Here is a 24,100-nt window from a genome sequence, read left to right as displayed (position 1 = left end):
GTAGTTTCTAAGCTAGAGGAATAATGTACAGACCTTGGCCGTGCATCCATTATGAACAGTTTGTGTGACTGAGCATTGGCATCCATTATCAGCTGAATGTACCGCTCGTCTTCCCGACTGCGCTTGCCGCTTACACCCACCAAAGGCTGAGAACAGCGAGTGATAGTAGCCTGACTTTCAGGATGGATCCAAGACAGAACAGGAATGCGCCCACGACTACGAAATGCAGCCACTGCCCGTAAGTCTTCATCTGTTGCCTGAGCAGGCACGGCCCACACTGCAGGGTAGCTGTCACAAACCTCATAATTTTCATTCAACTTCGAGATCTTCCACATATCATTTGGAACACACTAAAAAAGGAAACAATATTCATTAAATATTAAAATATGGTGTACTAAGTAATTATAGACATCAAAGACAAGAGGCTAGGAACACACATGAAGATCAACATGACATGATAGTACACATAAAAGAAGACAAAAGAGAAAGATGTATGACTTTCCCCTCGGAAAAAAAAAAGACAAACTGCATATCCTCACATAATGGTGTCTTCATAAACAGGCTCTCTGCTCATCACTTTCAATTCTTCTAAGTGTAGATCTCTCTAGCTGCAAGGCATAAAGAAATGGAGCTGAGCAGAAATAGATCTACAAATGGGATTGATGGAGAGTGTACCTATCAGGAGAGGGTGATGCTGAGGAGTTTGTCCTAAGGTGTTTTCATATTTGTCCTTGCCTTTCCTTTCAGCTGTTTCCTCTACCTACACTGACCTGCATTTTATCTTGAACCTATCTTTAATAAGTCCCCAGACACTCACTGAACATACTCTGTATGACGTCCCTCTATGCATCTGGGGGTATATAAGTGCAGGCATAATGCCTCAACTTCATAGAAATGTTTTCTATTAGAATGAGTTAACACAGGGAATCGAACAAGTTTGAACAGGTATTATTGTAGGGACTCACAAGTTCGGGAATTCCGTCAGAGATTTCATGGAAGTTACACGTGCACAGGTCCATCAATAGCAAAATGTGAAGTGGAAATGTCACGGAAGCACAAAACCCAATCATCACTCTGGTAGGCCTAAGAAATTAACTTAAAGTGACGGCCGAACTCTAAAACGTACTGTACAGACCAATTGTCAGACATTGTCGACTATGCACAGGATTTCCACTGCAGGTTGGGGACTAAGGCCAGAGACAGAATGATCCATCGACGTGCAACAGGACTTGGTTACAGGGTCGTGCAACTGCCCAGATGCCATTGATCACATGAATGTATTTGCAACATCGCTCAGAATGGTGCAAACGATACCGTCATTGCCCTGTGAAGCAGTGAAAGGTTTTATATGGTCACAGTACGGTATAGGCTGTGGCATTCAGATGGGTGTGTGTGGAACTGGCAGATGCCCCGCGAATGGTATCTACCCGAGTGTGTTATTGTGAAAATGAAATTCAGTGGAGGTGGTGTGATGATCAGGGGCTGTTTTTCCTGGTTTGGGCTCAAACCATTCGTTCTGGTTGGCACAATGAACGCAGGTGTTTATGAAAACATTTTAGACAACAGCATGCTTCCCACACAGTTTTGAATAAGACCTTTTCTGTATCAGCATAATAATGCTCCTGTCCACAAAGCAAGGACCATTGCACTGTGGTTCCAAGAAAATCAGGTGGATGCACTGGACTGGACTGCTCAAAGCCCTGACCTGAACCCTATCAAACATCTTTAGGATGAACTAGAGCATTGATTGTCAGATCAATCTGCATAACAACCTGGCGACAACTATTCACCATATTTCAGGAAGAATAGAGAAAAATTCCACCTTCATTGTATTGGAACTAAGTGAAATGCCTAACATGAGGATTAGACACTACAACAGTGAAAGAAGGTCCTACATGCTATTAATTACATGGCTGATGTCTTTGGAACAAACAGCAAGGAGTGTCCACAAACTTTGGCCACATAGCATATCTCTTTATAGACTTTACAGCTGCCTTTCTATTACAATGAGCATCATCCTACAAACTGCTTAAAACCTAGCATTTCATTCATTTCTTCTAATTCAGATGCAGCCAGGGTAGAGTAAATATGACTCCTCTCTGGCTCACATTCTCTATCATCATCACTAAAGATACAGTATATGAAATATAGCCCAAAATGAACAGAAAAGAAAGCGAGACCATCAAATAATTCCATACAGTTAATACAAACTAAACTAAAACCTATCTCAATCATATCCAAGCAATATATATGTTTCAAGCAGAATATCGTTGCTATGTGAGCAATCTCATATTCCACAATGCTGTTCCTATCCATTATCCTCCTTAAGACTGGTCACGCCTCCTATGCACACACGGATATGTAGTTCATCAGAACAACATTTGTTGTGTTCATTTTCCAGTGCTATTGTGTAAAGGAAAATGAACCTTAAATGCATTATACTTTAGGAGTGCGTAAATACTTCAAGAAAATATACATTCCTACAGTATGGTATGGTAAGGTTAATTTTCTGATGGACTTCATATCCATTTTGTGCCACATTGCAAATGTAAGGACTATTATTCCACTAGGAACTCCAGTTAGATAACTATAATGATCATAAGTTTTAATGAGATCCACAATTCAACAAGAGTAGTTCATTCTTTAAATAATACTCAAATACTAATTTTGAAGGTAAGCAATGTCCTCAACTTCATCACTCTATCTGACCAGTTATAACAATAATTTAATCTTCTCTTCTAAGCCCTTAAAGATTGAAAGCAAAATAGTTCAATTATGGGTGCAGAATATACTTAAGAAATTACATAATTTACTCACCATTCTCTTCAACTCAGCAATAGGCTCAAGCACTGTCCAGCCATTTTCAGGAAATGTCTCTGAATATTCAAAAGCAAACAATGGTAACTTTCGAGATAAAGGAAATGCATACTGATGAAGTTTTTCAAACACATTGCGTCTTGAATGATTTTCCTGAAACACAAAGGATTTCACAATGTCTAACAATTTGAGAGCAAGATGATTAAAATACAAAAAAATTATTACACAAGCACAAATATAGGATTTTCCAATGGAGTGATCTCTGGCTTCTTGCCAGTGGTCCAGACTCCCTGTAAGACTGTAGGTCCCATACATCATATGTTAAGATTAATGGTTGTGTAAAACTCTCAAGTTTGTTTGCTTTGGATTTTCCTCTTGAGTGACAAACACAGTGATGCATTTCCTGAAACCTTAAAAATATATTTTTATGAGGATGCACGTGGATGTATTACGAGTTAATGATATTCGGTTAAGGGGAGATAACAAGGAAGAGACAGGAGATTATAAAATGTTCTTGACGGGTGTTAAAAAGAGAGGGCAGAGTGTGGGGTAGGACTGTTCATTATTATATTATTGCACGCATCGTATAAAATGTTCTTGACGGGTGTTAAAAAGAGAGGGCAGAGTGTGGGGTAGGACTGTTCATTATTATATTATTGCACGCATCGTAGTTTCTGTTAGATGAATGATGCAGGTCAATTTGGCAGTTGGTGGAATTAGGACGAGAATTGTCTCAGTGTACTAACCATGAGGAAATTGACAAGTTTTATGAAGCAATGAGTGACAGTGTAGTCAGGGTCAACAACAAGGATACTGGGCGAGGTGGCCATGGGTTCGAATCCCACTGTTGGCAGCCCTGAAGATGGTTTTCTGTGATTTCCCATTTTCATAAAAGGCAAATGCTGGGGCTGTACCTTAATTAAGGCCACAGCCGCTTCCTTCCCATTCCTAGGCCTTTCCTATCCTATAGTCGCAATTAGACCTATCTGTGTCAGTGCAACATGCAGCCAATTGTAAAAAAAAAGATAGGATAGTGCTAATGGGTGATTTCAATGCAAGAGTTGGAAATAGAACTGAAGGATATGGGAAGGTGATGGGTAAATGTGGGAAAAATATGGAAGCTAACAGAAATGGGAAGTATTTACTGGACTTCTGTGCTAGTATGGGATTAGCAATTTATGAATACATTCTTCAAGTATGAGGCTATTTACTGCTACACGAGAGGGTAAGGGCACCAGATCCACAATAAACTGTAACATAACTGACCTAGAGTTCAGGAAATCTGTTATGAACATGCGGGTTTTCCAGGGGATTTTCGACAATACGGACCACTATCGGACCTACAGTGAACTATCTCTAGGTCTAGGATACAGAAAGTGAAATCCGTTTGCAGAGGAATAAGGGCAAAAAATCTCCAGGACGAGGAAATTAGACAGAAGTACATGGATATGATTAGTGAAAAGTTCCAAACAACAGACAGTAAGCAGGTTCAGGATTTAGAAAGCATACACGGATGCTGTAGCCAGCAAGGGAATGTCTAGAAACAACTGTGTGTGAAGATGGGAAAAAAGCAAACATCTTGGTGGAATGATGACGCAAGAGCGGCTTGTAAACGTAAAAAGAAGGTGTATCGGACATAGCTCCAAAACAAGGACTGATGCATACAGAGAACGGAAGTAGATGAAAGAAACAGAGCGAAACGAATAGTTGTTGAATCCAAGAAGAAGTCATGGGAAGATTTCGGTAATAACCTGGAAAGGCTAGATCAAACAGCAAGGAAACCTTTCTGGACAGTAACAATGAACCTAAGAAAAGGAAGTGAAAAAAGGAAATGAAAAGTGTTTTAGGTAACTCATAATAGATCCCAGGGAATCACTGGACAGGTGGAAGGAATATTCTGAAAATCTCAACGTAAAAGGAAATCTTTCGGGTGAGGTCGTGAACAACCGAGTTCTGGGGAGCAGGACAATGATGGTGAAATTATGCTTGATGTAGTGGAAGGATGGTAAATACACTCCATTGGCATAAAGCAGCAGGAGTATATGAAATTATACCTTAAGTGGGAAGGCAGGGATGAAATAGTTTCAGAGAGTAATAAGATAAGAATGGAATGTTAGTAAGGTACCTTCTGAGCAGATGAAAGCAGTAATTGCACCTATCTATAAGCAAGGGAACAGGAAGGATTGCAGCAACTATCGAAGTATTGCTATTATCTGTATACTAGGCAAGATGTTCACCGGCATCTTGGAAGGGAGGGTGTGATCAGTGGTTGAGAGTAAGTTGGACAAAAACCAGTGTTGTTTCAGATCACAGAGAGGCTGTCTGGATCAGTTTCTGAGCATGTGCCAGGTAACTGAAAAAGGCTATGAGAGGAATTGACAGTAATGTTTATGTAGATCTAGAGAAGGCATATGACAGAGTACCAAGGGAAAAGATGTTAGCCATACTGGGGGATTAAGGGTAGATTATTAAAAGCAATCAAAAGCATTTCTGCTGACATTTGGGCTGCAGTGAGAATTGATTAGTAAAATGAGTTTTTTTGTTCAAGGTACTTACAGGGGTTAGACAAGGCTGTAATCTTTCACCTTTGTCGTTCATGGTTTACATGGATCATCTACTGAAAGGTATTAAGTGCCAGGATTCAGTTAGAGGAAAATACAGGGTGTACCAAAACTCAACGGCAAAAATTTAGGAATGGATTCCTCACATAGAGAGAAGAAAGAGAGGTTATGACAACATGGGTCCGGAAACGTATACTTACAGATTTATTCAAACTCTGTGACAAATTAATTTTAGTAATAATTTACATGTCCTCATGCAATCATCTAATCGCCTCATCAACATAGTCAAGAAGTTAATCGATTAGGTCGTTCTTTATATTAACTTCTTGATTATACTCATCGATACGGTCATGAAATGGACGACTTGTAATCATCAACATAGGTTCGCCATTAACATCTGGGCAGGCATTGTTGGCGATTCCTTGTTGGGACCCTACGTTCTTCCGAATAGTCTTACTACACGAATTTCTTGCGTAGTGCATTGCCTGATTACTTGGAAGACATGCAACTTGCATCCCGTCAACAAATGTTTTTCATTTTACAAACTATCCACTTCATTGCCGTATCGATAATGTAATCTAATCAATATATGAAAAATGTTTCCACCTGATCAATACCTTTCTTTTTATTTAGCCTTTGGCTACTTATAAAAACATTAATTATATCAGGACATGCTTAGATAAAAGCTTCTATATACGCAGCTGATGATGATCGCAAAGCGATCGAAACATGTCCTGATATAATTAATGTTTTTATAAATAGCCAAAGGCTAAATAAAAAGAAAGGTATCGATTAAGTGGAAACATTTTTCATATATTGATTAAATGTTTTTCATACAAGATAGTGCTCCACACATTTCAGACGGCTGCCCGCAGGTACCTGAACACCCATTTTCCTGAGTGCTGGATAGGTTGAGGAGGACCGATTGCTTACCCACCACCACGCTTTCCTGACTTGAATCCCCTGGACTTTTACCTGTGAGGGCACGTTAAGTCTCTCGTGTATGCGACTCCTGTTCCTGGTGAAGCAACTTTATGTGAGCGCATTGTGACGTCTCAGGTAGTACGCACTACACCAGGCATTTTTGATCGCGTGCAAAAGAGACTTGTATTCAAGCTGAAGGTCGTCACTTTGAACATTTCCTCTGATACATGCTCAAAGTGTTTCAGCTGCCGTTACAGACATACGGTGTAAATGTACAAAAGTTTGAATAAATCTGTAAGTATAAGTCTCTGGACCCATGTTGTCATAAACTTTTTCTTCTCTCTATGTGAGGAATCCATTCCTAAATTTTTGCCGTCGAGTTTTGGTACACCCTATATAGTAAGTAGTTCGGCCTATGCCGATGACTTGGACTTAATAGCAGATTGTGCTGAAAGCCTGCAGTCTAATATCTCAGAACGTGAAAATAGGTGCAATGAGTGTGATATGAAAATTAGCCTTTCTAAGACTAAAGTGATGTCAGTAGCTAAGAAACCTAACAGAAGTGAATGTCGGTTGGGAATACAAAGCTGGAACAAGTAGATAATTTCAAGTATGTTGGATATGTACTTTCACAGGATGGAAATGTAGTAAGTGAAGTAGAATCAAGGTGCAGCAAAGCTAATGCAGTGAGATAACAATTGCATCAACAGTATTCTGTAAGAAGGAAGTCCCAGATGAAATTATCTTTACATTGGTCTGTTTTCAAACAAACTTTGCTTTACGGGAGTGAAAGCTAGTTGAACTCAGGGTATTCATAAGTTAGAAGTAACAAACATGCAAGCAGTGAGAATGACTGCTGGTACAAGCAGGTGGGAACAATGGCAGGAGAGTACTCTGAATGAGGACATAAAGGTTAAGTTAGGGACAAACTCGATTGATGAAGCTGTAGGCTGTGGGGTCATGTGTGGTGAATGGTGGAGGATAAGGTTGCCTAGGAGAATAATGGACTCAGTTTTGGAGGGTAAGGGAAGTAGAGGGAGACCAAGACGATGATAGATTCAGTTTCTAACGATTTAAAGATAATAGGTATAAAACTAAACGAGGCCACAGAACTAGTTACAAATAGAGGTTTGCGGCGTTGGTTTGTAAATTCACAGAGGCTTGCAGACTGAATGCTGGAAGACATAACAGTCGATAATGAAGATATTGTACATATGTATGTATTCATTCATTCATTCAGTTATTTATTTATTTATTTATTTATTTATTTATTTATTTATTTATTTATTTATTTATTTATTTATTTATTTATTTATTTATTTATTTATTTATTTATTTGTTTATTTGTTTGTCTCAACACTATCATAAATCACCACAGAGCACTTCTACTTACCATACAAAATTAACCTTTTAATATCTTAATTCTATAGGCTCGGTGCGTATAGAAATGTGCTGCTGTGGGTGGATACTACGAGAACTACTTACAGGCATGTTCATCAACAATTGACGTTAAGGAGCTCGAGTACGTGCAATGTTTACATGCATTTATTCAATCATTTTATAGTGCTGTCTTTAGATTATAATTTTTCAATGTCATAACATTCCGGTAGAACTACGTGCTTACTGTTGGCTGCATTAATAGATACTGTAACACAGAGCTTCCTTTCACAATCTAGCAAAATTGGTTTCAAAAGACTGTGGATCTTAGCAGTAAATCGCAAGAAGTAACTCAGTTTAAATATTTTAATTAATACAAAATAACTCTTTACGAAACTTATTTAATTTTTTTTACAACTAGGTCAACAATTAGACAAATTATTACAGCAATGCTATATTTGCGAAGTAAGCTGTAGCAGGCCAACATTTTTAAAGCACACTAGTAGATACACTATTGTACTCTATAACCGTAGTGTTAATAACAATAACAGTAACAATAACAATAGGTCTTATAATATATAACATTTCAATTCAGAACGTGTGAAATGTTATAGTATTCAGTCACGACCACACACAATTAATTTTAAAAAGTAGTATATAGAAATATAATAAATTACAGAAACAGGCCTACATTAGACAATACCAATGGCTCACATAAATACCTTATTTTACAAATGCGTAATCACATGTAAATTCGTGTCCTTGTTGTGAGGTGGTGGAACTCGTTTCAGACACAGCCCGAGTGGAAATGAGCTGCATATACAGTTTTAACCACATAACAGCCCTAATGCCAATCTTAGATTTCTGGCAGTGTTGGGAATCATACTGGGAACCCAAGGATGGCAGCCAATAGCACTAAGCATTACACTACGGACGTGGATTTCATCATTGGGGCTATACATACATAAATATAACGTATAACCATTCATTGGCAACTTTGAGTGATTTTGACTTTTTCTCCTCAGGCTTTTTTTGATAATGCACATGCGGTTTCAAAATCAGGAATTTCAATTGGTCCAAGGACAAGCCTATGCCCTTTTATCGTAAGAAGTTCTTCTAACCTGCTCCCCTTCTTAAATTTCTCTTTTCCCACATTTGAAATGCTAGGGCAAACCATTCACTGGGTTCTTAACTTAAAAGCTTTTCAGTCTGTCAAACACACAAGTTCGATGATGGTGATGATGCTTGTTGTTTAAAGGGGCCTAACATCTAGGTCATCGGCCCCTAATGGTACAAAATGACATGAAATGTAATGACAAATTAAAAGTCCAAAATCCTCTACTGACCAGAATTCAAAACGTGAGGATGAAGAATGAATGGATGGATATGAATTTAAAACAATCAGTGGATCCGACATGCAATGCCTCACATTCACAGAATCTCATGTAAAATAATAGTATTACTGACCAAGGGACTGCTTCTATAGAACAATACTGAATCAATGATGCTTGTAGTCTAAAGGGGTCCAAAATCCAAGTTATCGGCCCACCATAATGGTAATTATCGCTAGGAAAGTAGAACCATGGTATTTGTCATGTCGTGATACTAATCAAAAGTAGCGTAGACTTGCGGTATTCCACACTTTATGGTACTACTCACAGGTAATGAAATTCACACATGTAACACAGACCTATGGTGTTTTGCAAATTGCGGCGCCATTTACAGGCAATGCAAACCTATGGTGTTCATCATATAATTGTACTAACAACAGAGACTCGTACTATCCCGTGGTGCTCCTCATATAGTATGTACTAATCGTAGCCAAGCCAGAACCAGAAATTGTAATTATTAGCAGTGATGGAACTAAAAATTCTATGAATATCAGTACAAGAAAGAGTCTGGATGAGGATCATACTCCAGATGCTAAGAATTTAGAACCTAATTTATTTTTCAGATTTTACACTTAGTTCATCCCAGATTTTAATGTTAATTGTGTGTTTGTACATTAGTTTTCATGTCAATTGTGTGTTTTTACATATGTTTAGTACTTAGATGTATTACATTAAGGCTAAAGATGGCCAGCCAAGGCCAAAACTAGTCCCTAGTTTAGTATAATATAATTCAATAATATTGCATAATATAGTATTGAAAAAGGTGGACAATACGACATTAATTTAATAATTATTATTGAGAACCACGGTGTCGCTCATATAGTGGTACTAATCACAGGTACTATAAAAGCCGACAGCGCACTCTGTTCCTACTAATCACAAACCTATTTTGTACCTAACATAGTGGTACTACGCGCAAATAAAAGCGACCCATGGTGTTCCCCGCATGGTGGTACTAATTACCACAAGTAGTCTTATAGTTCTAATTCGATCATCCCTTGGTCGCCCCTTGTAGTCGCCTCTTACGACAGGCAGGGGATACCGTGGATGTATTCTTCGTCTGCATCTCCCACCTACAGGGGGTTGTGTGTTTGGTCAGCGAGAGCTATTTTATTTCACTCAAGTCCGCCGGCAAGCTGGTTAGGACCCCCCTATCCGCCACCTGGGACGCGCCACGTGGGAGTATCACCTCTCCCCCTGATACGCCAGCGTAGTAGGTTCGTGGACACACAAGTTCAGTATAAATGTTACACTATAACACACCTGTAAAAAAACACACTATTGAACAAGGAGTAGAAGTACACACTATTAAACAAAGAATGACATGTTTCATTCTTAAGAGATCATCAGATTCTATCCTTAAACAATAGTGCGGCTGTTCTTACAAGGATGTTATAGTGCAATATTTATATTGAACTTGTGTGTACGACAGACTTAAAAGCTTTTTAAGTTACATTTAACTGAATCGACAATGGGAAGTATGGCTTCCTACTTAACAAAACATTCACAGGACTGATTAGTTCTAAGTGAATTGCATAAATAACAACTGAAATATGTTTACATTTCTCTCTTGGAGAGCATTCACAGGAACAATTTATTGCCACTCTAGCAGCATTTACTTTCGCTAAAATGATATCATATTAGAAATAGACCAAAACATTTTTTCTGAAGACAGCTTTGTCGAATGTGTACATGAATATTAATCTTATTATCATCACTACTGATACATAAATCTCCACGTTGCCTCTACGTTTCTCTTAGCACATTAGCAATTATTATTCTATTGCTATTTCCTGCGAACTGTTCTTGTAAATATGACCACTTTCTGCAAGATTGGAAGAATTAGTCTGATAGCCAACATATAAAACATTCTGAAGACCCACTGTTATTATTTAGTCGGCCATTGCAACCCGCGGTGAGACTACAGCAGACTGCACGGCGACACAAAAAACTTACAATATTCGCCACACAGAGCGCAGCGGTGCACTTCTCCCTATACCTGCATGCATAATGTCATACTTGACAAACTGAGCTGCCATTCTCTAAATCAACTTTACTTGAGTGACATTATCTTTCTATTCACTTTCAGTAGCTCTATAATATGATCACTGATTTTATATGCTACTTCTTTTATACCCTTGTGACTAGAGAGCAGAATTTTTAGCATAAATTTTATTTAAGGATTCTAATAGGCCATATCCTTACCATTAAGCAAACCTCATTGCAGAGCCAATGTAAGAGTCAGGAGATACTTGTTACTTCCATTCTAACATATTAGTGATTTAAATTATTTAAATGCTTAAATTCTGGTCTCTACTTTTGACTTTTCATTGTCTTGTTTATCACAAACATAGAGCTCTATACTACAACGAATGTGTATTGTAAACACTGAGAAAAATTATACCAAAACAATCAATTCAGATGCAGCCACTTGAAGAAACTGCACCAGAATATATAAACAGACAAGGTGTTGTGTTCCATCAAGACCAAACATACTTTAGCCACCCCTACAAAGCTGTGACAGACTGGTTGGTAAGTTTTACCACTGTATCAACGAAGTTCTATTTGTTTTGGCCTCTGCAGAATGTTTTAAATGTAAAACCATTTAGAGATTTTAGTACTATCAGACCCCCCCCCAATTGGTATCCTTACCTTGTCGCGGTGGTGGGGTTTGTGTGGTCAAATGATCCTGAGAGCTATACCGGTGGTAGTGTAGCTACCGGTAGGGCCTCCCAAGCCGGATAGGTTAAAGGTGATGGTTCAGACTAAATGGGATAACCTGGTCCTCCAGGTTGGGGTTTGGGAGTCGGGCTAACCCTCCAACACCGTAAAAAAGCATATTGTTCAGAAACACAATCACAGAGAGAGCCGGACTGTCTTAAAACTACGATGACCTGTGCATGTTAAGCGGCAAAGATTTTGGTATTGGAGAACATGGAATGTAAGAAGTATCTTCCAAGTTGGTGCCAGCAGAAAATTAGAGAAAGACCTGTTGAAGTACAGAATGGATGTAGTAGCATTACAGGAGAGAAGATGGAAGGAAACAGAGTTGGTAGAACTACAACACTATATATTGATCAACAGTGGGAAAGAAGAAAATAGACTAGGAAAAGGATTCATGGTGAAGTAAACCCCAGAATATGTCATTTAAGACTGAGAAGGAAATTTTCTAACATCTCGCTAATCAGTCTGCATGCTCCCACTGAGGACGCAACCGAAGAAGATAAAGAAATATTTTATGAAAAGATGGAGCAAGTGTATGATAGGCTACCGAAATATGTTAAAACTGTTCTATGAGATTATAATGCTAAAGTAGGCAAAGAGAAAGAAAATCAACCTGTTGCAGGCCATCTAGCAAACACCTAGAAACAAATGAAAATGGATGGAAATTGATTGACTTTGCTGTCAGAAAAGGAATGACAATTAAAAGTACCTTCTTTCCCCACAAAGACATTCATAAAGAGACCTGGATATCACTGGATGGATAGATGAGGAATCTGATAGACAAGATATGCTTCTGGATGTGACGAGTCACCAAGGAGTAGATAGCGACTTAGACCATTTTCTGGTGAGAATAAGAATATAGGAGAAAATTGCTGTCAAAACCAAAAATGCTAGATTTAAGAGTAAGGTTTACAATGTAGAGATACATAAAGAACAGAGAATACAAGAAGAATATCAGGATAACTTACAAGAGAAACTGCAAGGGGTTGAAACTACAGATGAGGATATTGATGTACTGTGGGATAAAACCAAACTGGCAATAAATGTAACAGCTCAAGAGACACTTGGAGATAAAAAGGAAGCAGAATACAAATGGATGGTTTGATGAAAAGGTTTCAAAAGCCTTGGACGAAAGAAACCTAGCTCAATAAAAATGCTGCAAAGACCCACTCGAAATAATGTGAATATGTTTAAAGAAAAGGAAAGAAGAGCAAAAACTTTGGTAAGAAATAAAAAGAGAGTAGAAGAAAGGAAAGGAGTTGACGAACTTTCAGACTGACTTTGAAAACATACAAGGGCAAAATTCTTTCATAATGTGGGACAAACAAAAAAGGGTATTCCAACCAAAAAAATATGCTGAAAGATGAGGCAGGAAGGAGGAAATCCTAGAAATATGGGCAAAACATTTTTGAAGGTTTGCTGTCAGGCAGACAGGTCATAAGTGAAGAAAATAATGGAACAGCAAGAACAGAAAATGGACAAGAGGACCTGTTATGGGAAGATGATACAGAAGATACTTTGGTACCTTCAACTGGTGAGATACGGGAAATAACCAAATATCTTAAGGATAATAAAGCTCCTGGGAAGGATCACATAACGGCTGAAATGGTAAAGCATTGAGGTGAGATATTAATAAGGATACATGAGATATTTAGAGTGGTTTTGGAAACCAAAAAAAAGTCAGATGATTGGACAATAGCTACCATCTGTCCCATACATAAGAATGGGTCACATTTGCAGTGCAAAAACTACCGAGGCATATCTCTCCTGAGAAATATGCACAAAATACTTGCTAGAGTGCTTCCATTAGCAAGAACTTAGATCAATCAATAATTAATCAATACTGATCTGCATTTAGCGCAGTTGCCCAGGTGGCAGATTCCCTATCTGTTGTTTTCCTAGCCTTTTCTTACATGATTTCAAAGAAATTAGAAATTTATTGATCATCTCCCTTGGTAAGTTATTCCAATCCCTTACTCCTCTTCCCCTAAATGAATACTTGCCTCGATTTGTCCTCTTGAATTCCAACTTTATCTTCATATGGTTATCCTTCCTACTTTTGGAGGCACCACTCAAACTTATTCGTCTACTAATGTCATTCCACACCATCTCTCTGCTGACAGCTCGGAACATACCGCTTATTGCAAGAAATCAGCTTCATTTCCCGTATCAAATCTTATTTACATTGAATCAATAGAAGTAAATAAGTTACAAGATTGTGAGCAACTGCAAAATGACCTCAATAATGTTGTGAGATGGACAGCAGGCACTGGTATGATGATAAATGGGGTTAAAAGTCAGGTTGTGAGTTTTACAAATAGGAAAAGTCCTCTCAGTTTTAATTACTGCAATGATCAAAAAGGAGGAAATTTACTGTTATTGATTCAATGTACATAACACTTAGTCGAGCAGCTCGTCTTCTTTCTCCCAAGTCTTCCCAGCCCAAACTTTGCAAACATTTTGTAACGCTACTCTTTTGTCGGAAATCACACAGAACAAATCAAGCTGCTTTTCTTTGGATTTCTTTCCAGTTCTTGAATCAAGTAATCCTGGTGAGGGTCCCATATACTGAAACCATACTCTAGTTGGGGTCTTACCAGAGACTTATATGCCCTCTCCTTTACATCCTTACTACAACTCCTCAACACCCTCATAACCATGTGCAGAGATCTGTACCCTTTATTTACAATCCCATTTATGTGATTACCCCAATGAAGATCTTTCCTTATATTAACACCTAGGTACTTTCAGTGATCCCCATAAGGAACTTTCACCTCATCAATGCAGTAATTAAAACTGAGAAGAATTTTCCTATTTGTAAAACTCACAACCTGACTTTTAACCCCATTTATCATCATACCATTGCCTGCTGTCCATCTCACAATATTATTGAGGTCATTTTGCAGTTGCTCACAATCTTGTAACTTATTTATTACTTTATACAGAATAACATCATCTGCAAAAAGCCTTGTCTCTGATTCCACTTCCTTACACATATCATTTATATATATATAAGAAAACATAGAGGTCCAATGGAAATGGCGTATGGTTTTTATTGCCGGGAGTGTCTGAGGACAAGTTCAGCTCGCCAGGCGCAGGTCTTTCGAATTGACACCACGTAGGCAACCTGCGTGTTGTGATGAGGATGAAATGATGAAGACGACACATACACTCAGCGCCCGTGCTAGCAAAATTAACCAATTTAGGTTAAAATTCCCGACCCTGCCGGGAATCGATCCCGGGACCCCTGAGACCAATAACCAACACGCTAACCATGTAGCCATGGAGCCGGACATAAAGGATCAATAATACTGCCCTGAGGAATTCCTCTCTTCATTATTACAGGGTCAGATAAGCTTCACCCACTCTAATTCTCTGAGTTCTACTTAATAGAAATATAGCCACCCATTCAGTCACTCTTTTGTCTAGTCCAATTGCACTCATTTTTGCCAGTAGTCTCCCATGATCCACCCTATCAAATGCTTTCGACATGTCAATCGATACTAATTGTGAATCTATTGAAGTGTGATACGGACCATGAAACTGATTTTATGCAATACGTCAATCGTGACACAGTCCATTTGACCTCCTGAATCCAAGATATCTGCTATATCTTGCTGGAATCCTATAAGTTGAGCTTTAGTGGAATAACCTTTCCTAAAACCAAACTGCCTTCTATCGAACCAGTTATTAAGTTTGCAAACATATCTAATATAATCAGAAAGAATGCCTTCCCAAAGCTTACATGCAATGCATGTCAAATTTCCTGGCCTGTAATTTTCAGCTTTATGTCTATCAGCCTTTTCTTTATGCACAGGGGCTACTATAGCAACTCTCCATTAATTTGGTATAGCTCCTTTATGCAAACAATAATCAAATAAGTACTCCAGATATGGTACTATATTCCAAACCATTGTCTTTAGTATATCCCCAGAAATCAATTCCAGCCACTTTTCTAGTTTTCAACTTTTGTATCTTATTGTGAATGTCATTGTTATGTAAATTTTAATACTTCTTTAGTGTTAGTCCCGTCCTCCATATGGACATAATCCTTGTAATCTACAATCTTGACATACTGCTGACTGAATACTTCTGCGTTTTGAAGATCCTAACATACGCACTCCCCTTGTTCATTAATTATTCCTGGAATGTCCTTGGAACCTGTTTCTGCCTTAAAGTACTTATACATACCCTTCCATTTCTCACTAAAATTTGTATGACTGCCAATTATACTTGCCATCATGTTATCCTTAGCTGACTTTTTTGCTAGATTCAGTTTCCTAGTAATTTCTACTTACTTCCACAGTCATTTCTAACTATTTCGTTCCAATCTGCACCTCCTTCTCAGTCTCTTTATTTCTCTATTATAATAAGGTGGGTCTTTACCATTCCTTACCACCTTTAACCTGTCAGCGTGGAGTGCCGAACACTACTTATCATGCAGTGAGCATAATGCACAGTGGATTGATAAGCACTGCTTGCACGGAACTCGCGTGTTCTTTACTGCGATCTAGTGGTTACCATTGAAGCTTTTTGTGTTTTAACTCATTTCTCCTTGAAGCTGAAGGTTTGAGCTTCTGAATGATATAACGTGATCCCTATTTCGATAGCATTTTTCCACTGAAATTCAAGTGCAATTTCAAGGAATGTTTATCTCTGCCACCAGGGGCAAACACTGTTTTTGTCTGCTATCTGGCGACTACTATGCACACATGCTTTATACCCTCATTTCCTCTCGGGGAAGAATCTGACTGTCAATAGAACATAAATTTTATCTATTCAGGGCTCTTGAGACTGTTTTTTTCCGCCCTTTTTCCTTATCACTGGCTCTTGCCTTCTGTCGGTCGTGAGTGGAGATGGCTTCTACAAGCAAGTGCGGGTTATCGAGTGTGGAAATAGAGGATGTTTTAGAACAGTTGAGTGGTTCTGACAAAAGTTTTTTTAGATTCAGATGGTGATTTGAGTGAAGACATCGCTGTACGCGAAGTCCTCGGTTCGGAATCGGATATGAGTGACAGTGCGCAGAATGGCAATGTGGATGTCACAGCTAATAAATTTCGATGGTAAAACATGTCTAATTATGCGGGTCAAATAGAACAGTTTATAGTGAACCCAGGTCTTCAGAATGAAGCAGTTGGGGAATGTGATGGTGTGCAAGTTTTCAAGATGTTCTTTACAGGCAAGATAGTGGAACTAATAGTTTGCTGAGCAAAGAATCCAATCCAAGGGCTTTTACCACCTTGTTCCAGAATGCAGGATTCAAAACCAGTCACTAAGGACAAGATATACATTGTAATTGCTCTTTATATGCTAATGGGTAAAATACAAAAGCCTACGCTACAAAGCTATTCTTCTAAAAACTCTATTTTGTCTATGCCAATTTTTGGGTCTGATTTGAATCAATCAGTAATTTTATGCATTTCAACAGCAAGGAGGCCGTTGGTACATAACAGGGACCCTTCAACCTTTTCAAAATTTATCCAATTATGTCCTACCTAAAAAAATAAGTTCCAGTATAATGGGAATCTGTAAAATAGTGCCAATGCTGATTTTCCGATTTGAATAAAGCTTTCCACAAATCTGAGAATGTTTAAAAACCGCGCTAAGGACTCCCCCCAAAGCACAGAGATGACCGGGCATTTAAATCCACCATGCTGATTTCTTTACCATTCCTTACCACTTTTAAAGGTACAAAGCTGTTTTCACATTCCTCAACAATTGCTTTAAACCCATCCCAGAGTCTGTTTACATTTTTATTTACCATTTTCCACTGATCATAGTTACTTTTTTAAACTCCCTCATGCCTACTGTATCAGCCATATGGTACTGCCTAATAGTCCTACTTTTAAGACCTTCCTTTCTATCACATTTATTTTTAACTACAACAAAGCAGCTTGTTAAAATAATACCCAAGGAAAATTCCTTCAAATTCACTATTAAATCCTTCAGACATATTTGCCTATTACCAGCACTAGGGAAGATATTGGAGAAGTTACTAAATGATCGAGTGATGTACCACCTGAATACCCGGGAACACCCGAGCCAAAAGCAATATGGCTTTATGCCTCAAAAGTCGACCAAAAATGCTGTCCTTGCTGTAGTTTTGTGGATTCAACAAGTTTTCAGAATAAAAAAAGTAGCTGTATTGATCTCTTGATATAACAGGTGCTTTTGATAATGCCTGGTGGCCTAAAATTCTACCCCAGCTAAAGGGAAAATACAAGAATACTTCTTTAATCGAAAAGTTACACTCAAAATAGGAAATGCAGTCACTACTAAATACGTCAACAAGGGATGTCCACAGGGATCAAGCTGCAGCCCGGGATTTTGGAATATCCTATACGATGATCTCCTACAATTGCCTCTTCCGACCGGATGTGATGTCATTGTGTACGCTAAATGCTCGTGCAAACTCATCCCTAGAAATATTCTTTAACTGAGGGTAATAAACTACAGTTTAATCTGCCAAAAACCAAAGCCATGTTTGTCACAAGAAGGAAGAAAGTGAAATATCCAAAAATTATTACAAATGGACACTTAATAGCCCTAGCGGATCATCATCTACATTTGGGGATTATGCTTGACAAATGTATGACTTTTAGAGCTCAATTTAACAGACAAAAAACCAAAGTAAGCAAGTTTTTACAATGTATAACCATTGCCTGTAAGCCGTCCTGGGGCCTGAGGAACTAAGAGTAATTTACCATACAGCTTTCATACCATTGATTTTATATTGCGCTTCTTCATTCCGCTCTACATTGGATAAGAAGTGGGCTCAAAGAAAACTGATGCAACTTCAACAAGGTTTAGCTCTTTGTATCTCCCGCGCCTACCACACTATACTGAAATTCAAGTCAAGAGCTTAGGAAAAGTATCCTTCCGCATGTGAGCACGTCCCCTGTTCCCCCTTCCCGTCTCGTCATCGCTCTCCATCTCCGCCACAACCAGCTTATCACTAACGCCGTGTGTCCATCTGACAAGTACAGTACTTCATTCTGAAATAGTGAAGCATCAAACGAAATCACTTCCTTTCACATAGCTGTACTTTGATTACGTACCATATCTATTTATTCCTTTATTGGCCATGTAAAACCTACACATTACTGACGAATACCGAGGCAAGAGAAACAAGGTTTATTTTTATTTCATAATGCAATTTGTGTGAGGCACATGGAGACTTACAACATAAGTATACGATTCCGCTCTCGTCCAACGACTGTCAGTGGCAGTTTCTCACAGTTCAAAAAGCTGAAAAACCCACCCGTGAGTGGGATTGCAAAATACAATGTTTCCAGGAATGTTATAAATATTGTAGTCTCGTCATTCGGAAGGTAAAAACGAACTCATGGTCCTCTCATGACAACATTTCTGCAGGTAGAGGGTGGTTACGAATATAAAGTAAAGTACACATTATTATTATTATTGTTATTATTATTATTATTGTTATTATTATTATTATTATTATTATTATTATTATTATTATTATTATTATTATCATCATCATCATCATCATCATTGAATACGCCAAGGATCCTATTCCCATACCGTGTTAAGGCCCTTCCTGTTTTATTTACGGCGAGTGCTGAGCTGACACATCGATCTTTCGCTGGAGACTTGGATTTTCCGTGGAGTTTAAATTCCAAGCGAGCGGCGTAAACACTGTACACAGAAACGCCGGTCAGCTGTGCGGTGTTTTTCACCATGTCTTCCACAGTCTACAGTGGATTCTAATCTCGTAGGCTACTATAAACGTTTAAAACAGTTTGGTTTCGATTTTCTACTTTATTTTTCTCCACATTTGTTACCTTTAAAGAATTTCACAAGGGACTCAAGCGTCACAGCATCACACACGTCTTGCTCACAGCCGGCAGCCATTATGAATACTGAACATGCTGTTGCAGCCAGTAGCCCAGTATTGCCAACAGTTTTCTTGGATCCATCTTCAAAGTCGCACATATTATGCGAACTTACGTCTTGCTCACAGCCGGCAGCCATTATGAATACTGAACATGCTGTTGCAGCCAGTAGCCCAGTATTGCCAACAGTTTTCTTGGATCCATCTTCAAAGTCGCACATATTATGCGAACTTATCAGCAATGGAATGAACTCGAACAAACTTACTAAGTACACAGTGCAATAAGATATAAATATCATAATAAATAAGTACTATTTTGCTACATACACCACTGAGAACAATAACTATTCATAGCCATCTACGTATGAAATATAAGAGTTGGTAACGAACCCGAATAACATACAACCTGTGATATATTTTCCATATTTATACAGGGCAAAAATTTTAATTCATCAAGTCAGTTCACCAGAATATCTAACCAAACTGAAGAAAGCTCCTGACTTCAGGAACAAGTAACAAACCTAGGGAACTATTTGGCGCTGCGGAAGCCTTTTCACCGACCAGAAGTTTGACTAACATCAAAGGGACCGCTAAGGTCTTGAGTTGACTCTCAGTATATGTCCATTGATGCTGCAGTTGTCATCACAGGAATTGAGCCTCTATTTCTAACTGCAATTCGTAAAGCTGAGCTGGCACTACTCAAGAAAAATAAAACATCACCGGCGCCAATTTCTGAAGTTACGTTGGAAGAAAAATGCAATTTTCTTCAATCAAGACATCGTAGCACTTTAAAGAAACTTGTTAACAACTGTTCCTCAAGCTATCACAACTCCATCTACACAGATGGTTCTCGAATATTTGGTGATGATGATACTGACCAGTTGATGTAGATGTTGATTCCCATAGAGGACCTAAAATATTTGTCCTGAATGAGTAAATTTATAATACCAATATAATGGTCCGTTATTGGACATTATAAATTTTCCAGCTAACTCGTTCTTGGTTGCCTGCGTTTCGCCCTCGTGTGCTAAGTTAGGCTCGTCAGTTGGGACTTAGCACACCACCCAAGACGCAAGGCTAGTGCATACCGTGGAGGCCACTGCATAGGCTACTTGAAGCCCAAAATGTTAAGCACTAATCACCTGACTGGCATAAATGATAGTTTGTTTGCAAACATTTAAAAAAATCCTTGGAAATAAATTCAGTTTCATTACCCAGCAGAATTAGTTGAGAATGGTAGCGAAGTTGTCCTAAATAGCAGATCTGTAACAGGTACTAAAACTTCTTCTGGCCTGCATTCTGTAGGTAGTTCTTGAAATTCACTGTCACCATCACTTTCCCCTTCAACAGGAATACGATAAATTCATCACCCCAATTGTCACTAAGCAACAACTCCAGTATTTTATTCACTTCCAAATTTTCCTTGTTGGCGATAGCTCCTTGTCTATTCCACAACATACCACTCAACACTCACAATGGGCACTTAGGAACACAATGAGACGTCCCAACTGCTACACCTCGACCTTTGTTCAAATAACATTTAGCAGACACATGGTCTCACGTAAGCACAGTGAAACGTATACCCTCTCTGAGGTATACTTCACTTATCGTAACTACGATGAAATACACCATTGGAGCACTGTTTAAATGTTAATCCCCGTAAAAGCTTATCCGACTTAGGTTGGATACGGTTTCTTACAAATGATATTCACCATCCGACTTAGGTCGCATACGGGAAGTGAACATGTTAATACATTTATGTGGTGTCCTGACTTTTCAAGTTAAGTATGACCATAAAACAAAACTGCAAACAATGAAACAGCACTCAGTAACTTCCACTCCCATGAAGCTGTTAACAGAGTAGGTACAGGACATCTCTCTTCATTCCTACACTATATAAATGATACCATGAACCGTCATAATACCACACAATCTCATTATTTTCAATGAATGGGACAAAGAGATCCTCGATTAACCGTTACATCACAACACAGGCAATAAAAGAATGAGGAACAAATCTAAAACACCAATTATTCACTTTAAGAAAGATTAATGATGAATGATTAAACACTTACCTGCTTGTGAGCGAAGCGAAGATTTCTCATGTCTTTACAGAACACTTCAATCCCATACGAGTTTTCACCTCGACTAGATGCTCCACCCACTTTCTCAATACGACTGACTACACCCAGAGGTACATCTAACACATAAGGAGTTTCTCGATCCATAGATCGGAAGTACAGTTTATAATTGGTGACTGATAGAACACCTCGTGCAGGGCCACTATACGGACAAAGGTACGTCACTTCACGGGCCACCCCCTGAACCTTCTCACCAGGCAGAAGAGGCGGGTCATCTGGTCGAGTAGGAGGTCCAGGTTCAGACACATTTACCTGGTTAAAAAATGAAATGGTTCAAGAGAATTATTTTCTTGACTGGTTTAAAATACACACATTTTAAATTTCCTATTTTCATGAACTATATAAATAGAGAATATCTTGAAAAGGTCCTGGGATTTGAATCACAATTATCTGAGTTTCTAGAAGGTTCTTCTTACTAGACAGGCCAAAATATCTTTATTTCAAATAATAATGACGACACCATACTTTTCAGACCATGAAACACACTTTTCGTTACAAAAAATAGTGCCTAAAATATGGCTGTGTTTTATGATTCAAAGTCTATCATGTTTAGACCCTAAATATACATGATTTGCTACACCAATGCACAAATTCCTTTCAATAAATACTCTCAGCAGTTGACCCATTTTATTACTGCAGCTAAGAAACAGCAGCTATAATATACTTGCATTGTCTGACTGGAATGTGAGTTGCCAGGGAATTCCTAACAAGACGGCTCACAACCCCTTCCCCGCCTGCCTCCTCATCATAACAGGCAAACACAAAGAGCTGCAACCTTGATTACTGTTAAAGGTAACCTTCAAGAAAGGATAGAAAGAAAATCTTTCACTTTGTAATCAGTAGCGAGTTCCAGTAGTAGCAACTTCCGGTAGTGACAATTTACCATACACAATGTCAGTTGTACAAAAGAGGTTTTCTTACAATAGCATTTAAATTAAAAGTTGTGGAATATGCAAAATTATATGGTAATAAAGACAATTAGGATCTCCACCAACTGAAAAATTATATATAAATGGCAAAATCAAGAAAATAAAAAAATAAACACTTTTAGGACACTTGCTGAAAAATGGCTTCTTCTAGAGTCAGAAATGAAGGAATGGGGACAAACCACAGAAATAACAACACTTGTGTGTCCACCAAAATGATCGTCTGTGAAGTGAGAAGATGGGCAGTTGCACACAATATTGTGGATTTTGAGGTAACACCTGCTTGATTTTACCAGTTTATGAACAGACATGAACTATCGACTCACACTCGCACTAGGATTTTTCATATGCCAGCAGAATTCTTTCTTTCTTTCTTAATCTGTTTACCTTCCAGGGCTGGTTTTTCCCTCAGACTCAGCGAGAGATCCCACCTCTACTGCCTCAAGGGCAGTGTCCTGGAGCGTGAGACTTTGGGTCGGGGGGATAAAAATGCGGAGGAGGACCAGTACCTCACCCAGGCAGCCCCACCTCCTATGCTGAACAATGGGGGTGATGGGAAGAATGAAAGGGGTAGAAAAGGAAGAGGGAAGGAAGCGGCCGTGGCCTTAAGTTAGGTACCATCCTGGCATTTGCCTGGAGGAGAAGTGAAAAAACCACTTCGAGGATGGCTGAGGTGGGAATCAAACTCCCTCTACTCAGATGACCTCCTGAGGCTGATTGGACCCCGTTCCACACACATACCACTTTTCAAATTTTGTGGCAGAGCCGGGAATCGAACCCGATGATATTATGGACAGCACCATACATTTTGAGCACTTGGATTTCCTTGAACTTGATTGATGTGGCTTCAGACTACAGTTGATTTGAAATTCATCCGTTGAAGGGTGCCAAGTTAAAGCCTACGTTTTTACTATGCTGCTCTCACTGTCAGTCAATGAATGCTTATATTCTCGTAAGTTCTCTGGGATTGATTCAAGGAGTTCTGGGCTATTTGTGCACCACTTTCTCAACGGAAATCCTCCAAGCTGAAGAAGGTCTTGAAGTTTGATTCGCAGCCTTAGAGCTTCATCCAAAGTCTCTGTTCTCTGTTCCTGAGATGCAATCATCCACATAAAAATCATGGCGGAGGACTGAAACTGCTCGAGGGAATCTGGTTGCTTCATCCGTAGCCAGCTGTACCAGGCAACTTGTAGCTAAGTAAGCTGCTGATGATGTGCTAGACGGTAGTGAGAGCGTAGGATTTTAGTTCGTCCTGAGGGCTTTCTCACCATAATATGCATTGCAGGGGTTGATGTTTTGGGTGCACTCTTACTTGTCGGTACATTTTCTCTACGTCAGCTGTAAAGGCTATTCTATGCATACGAAACCTCATGACCAATGAACA

At 38.8% G+C, this 24,100-nt stretch overlaps 1 protein-coding gene across 2 annotated transcripts in view; it reads right to left on the bottom strand.

Moving 5' to 3' along the window:
- Nucleotides 1-24,100, bottom strand: part of mtm (myotubularin) — a 138,024-nt gene that overhangs the window by 86,249 nt on the left and 27,675 nt on the right. For both annotated transcript variants that reach the window (XM_067137365.2, XM_067137364.2), the window contains 3 exons: nt 21,725-22,042; nt 2,818-2,970; nt 34-350 (listed from right to left, as the gene is read on the bottom strand). In XM_067137365.2, the coding sequence (XP_066993466.1) occupies nt 34-350; nt 2,818-2,970; nt 21,725-22,042 (788 nt within the window). The remainder of the gene's footprint in view (nt 1-33; nt 351-2,817; nt 2,971-21,724; nt 22,043-24,100) is intronic.

The sequence above is a fragment of the Anabrus simplex genome, chromosome 1 (genome assembly GCF_040414725.1).
Source record: "Anabrus simplex isolate iqAnaSimp1 chromosome 1, ASM4041472v1, whole genome shotgun sequence".
Lineage (NCBI taxonomy): Eukaryota > Metazoa > Arthropoda > Insecta > Orthoptera > Tettigoniidae > Anabrus > Anabrus simplex.
Note: the sequence above shows the minus strand (reverse complement) of the source record. Positions and strands in the feature narration are given on the sequence as shown.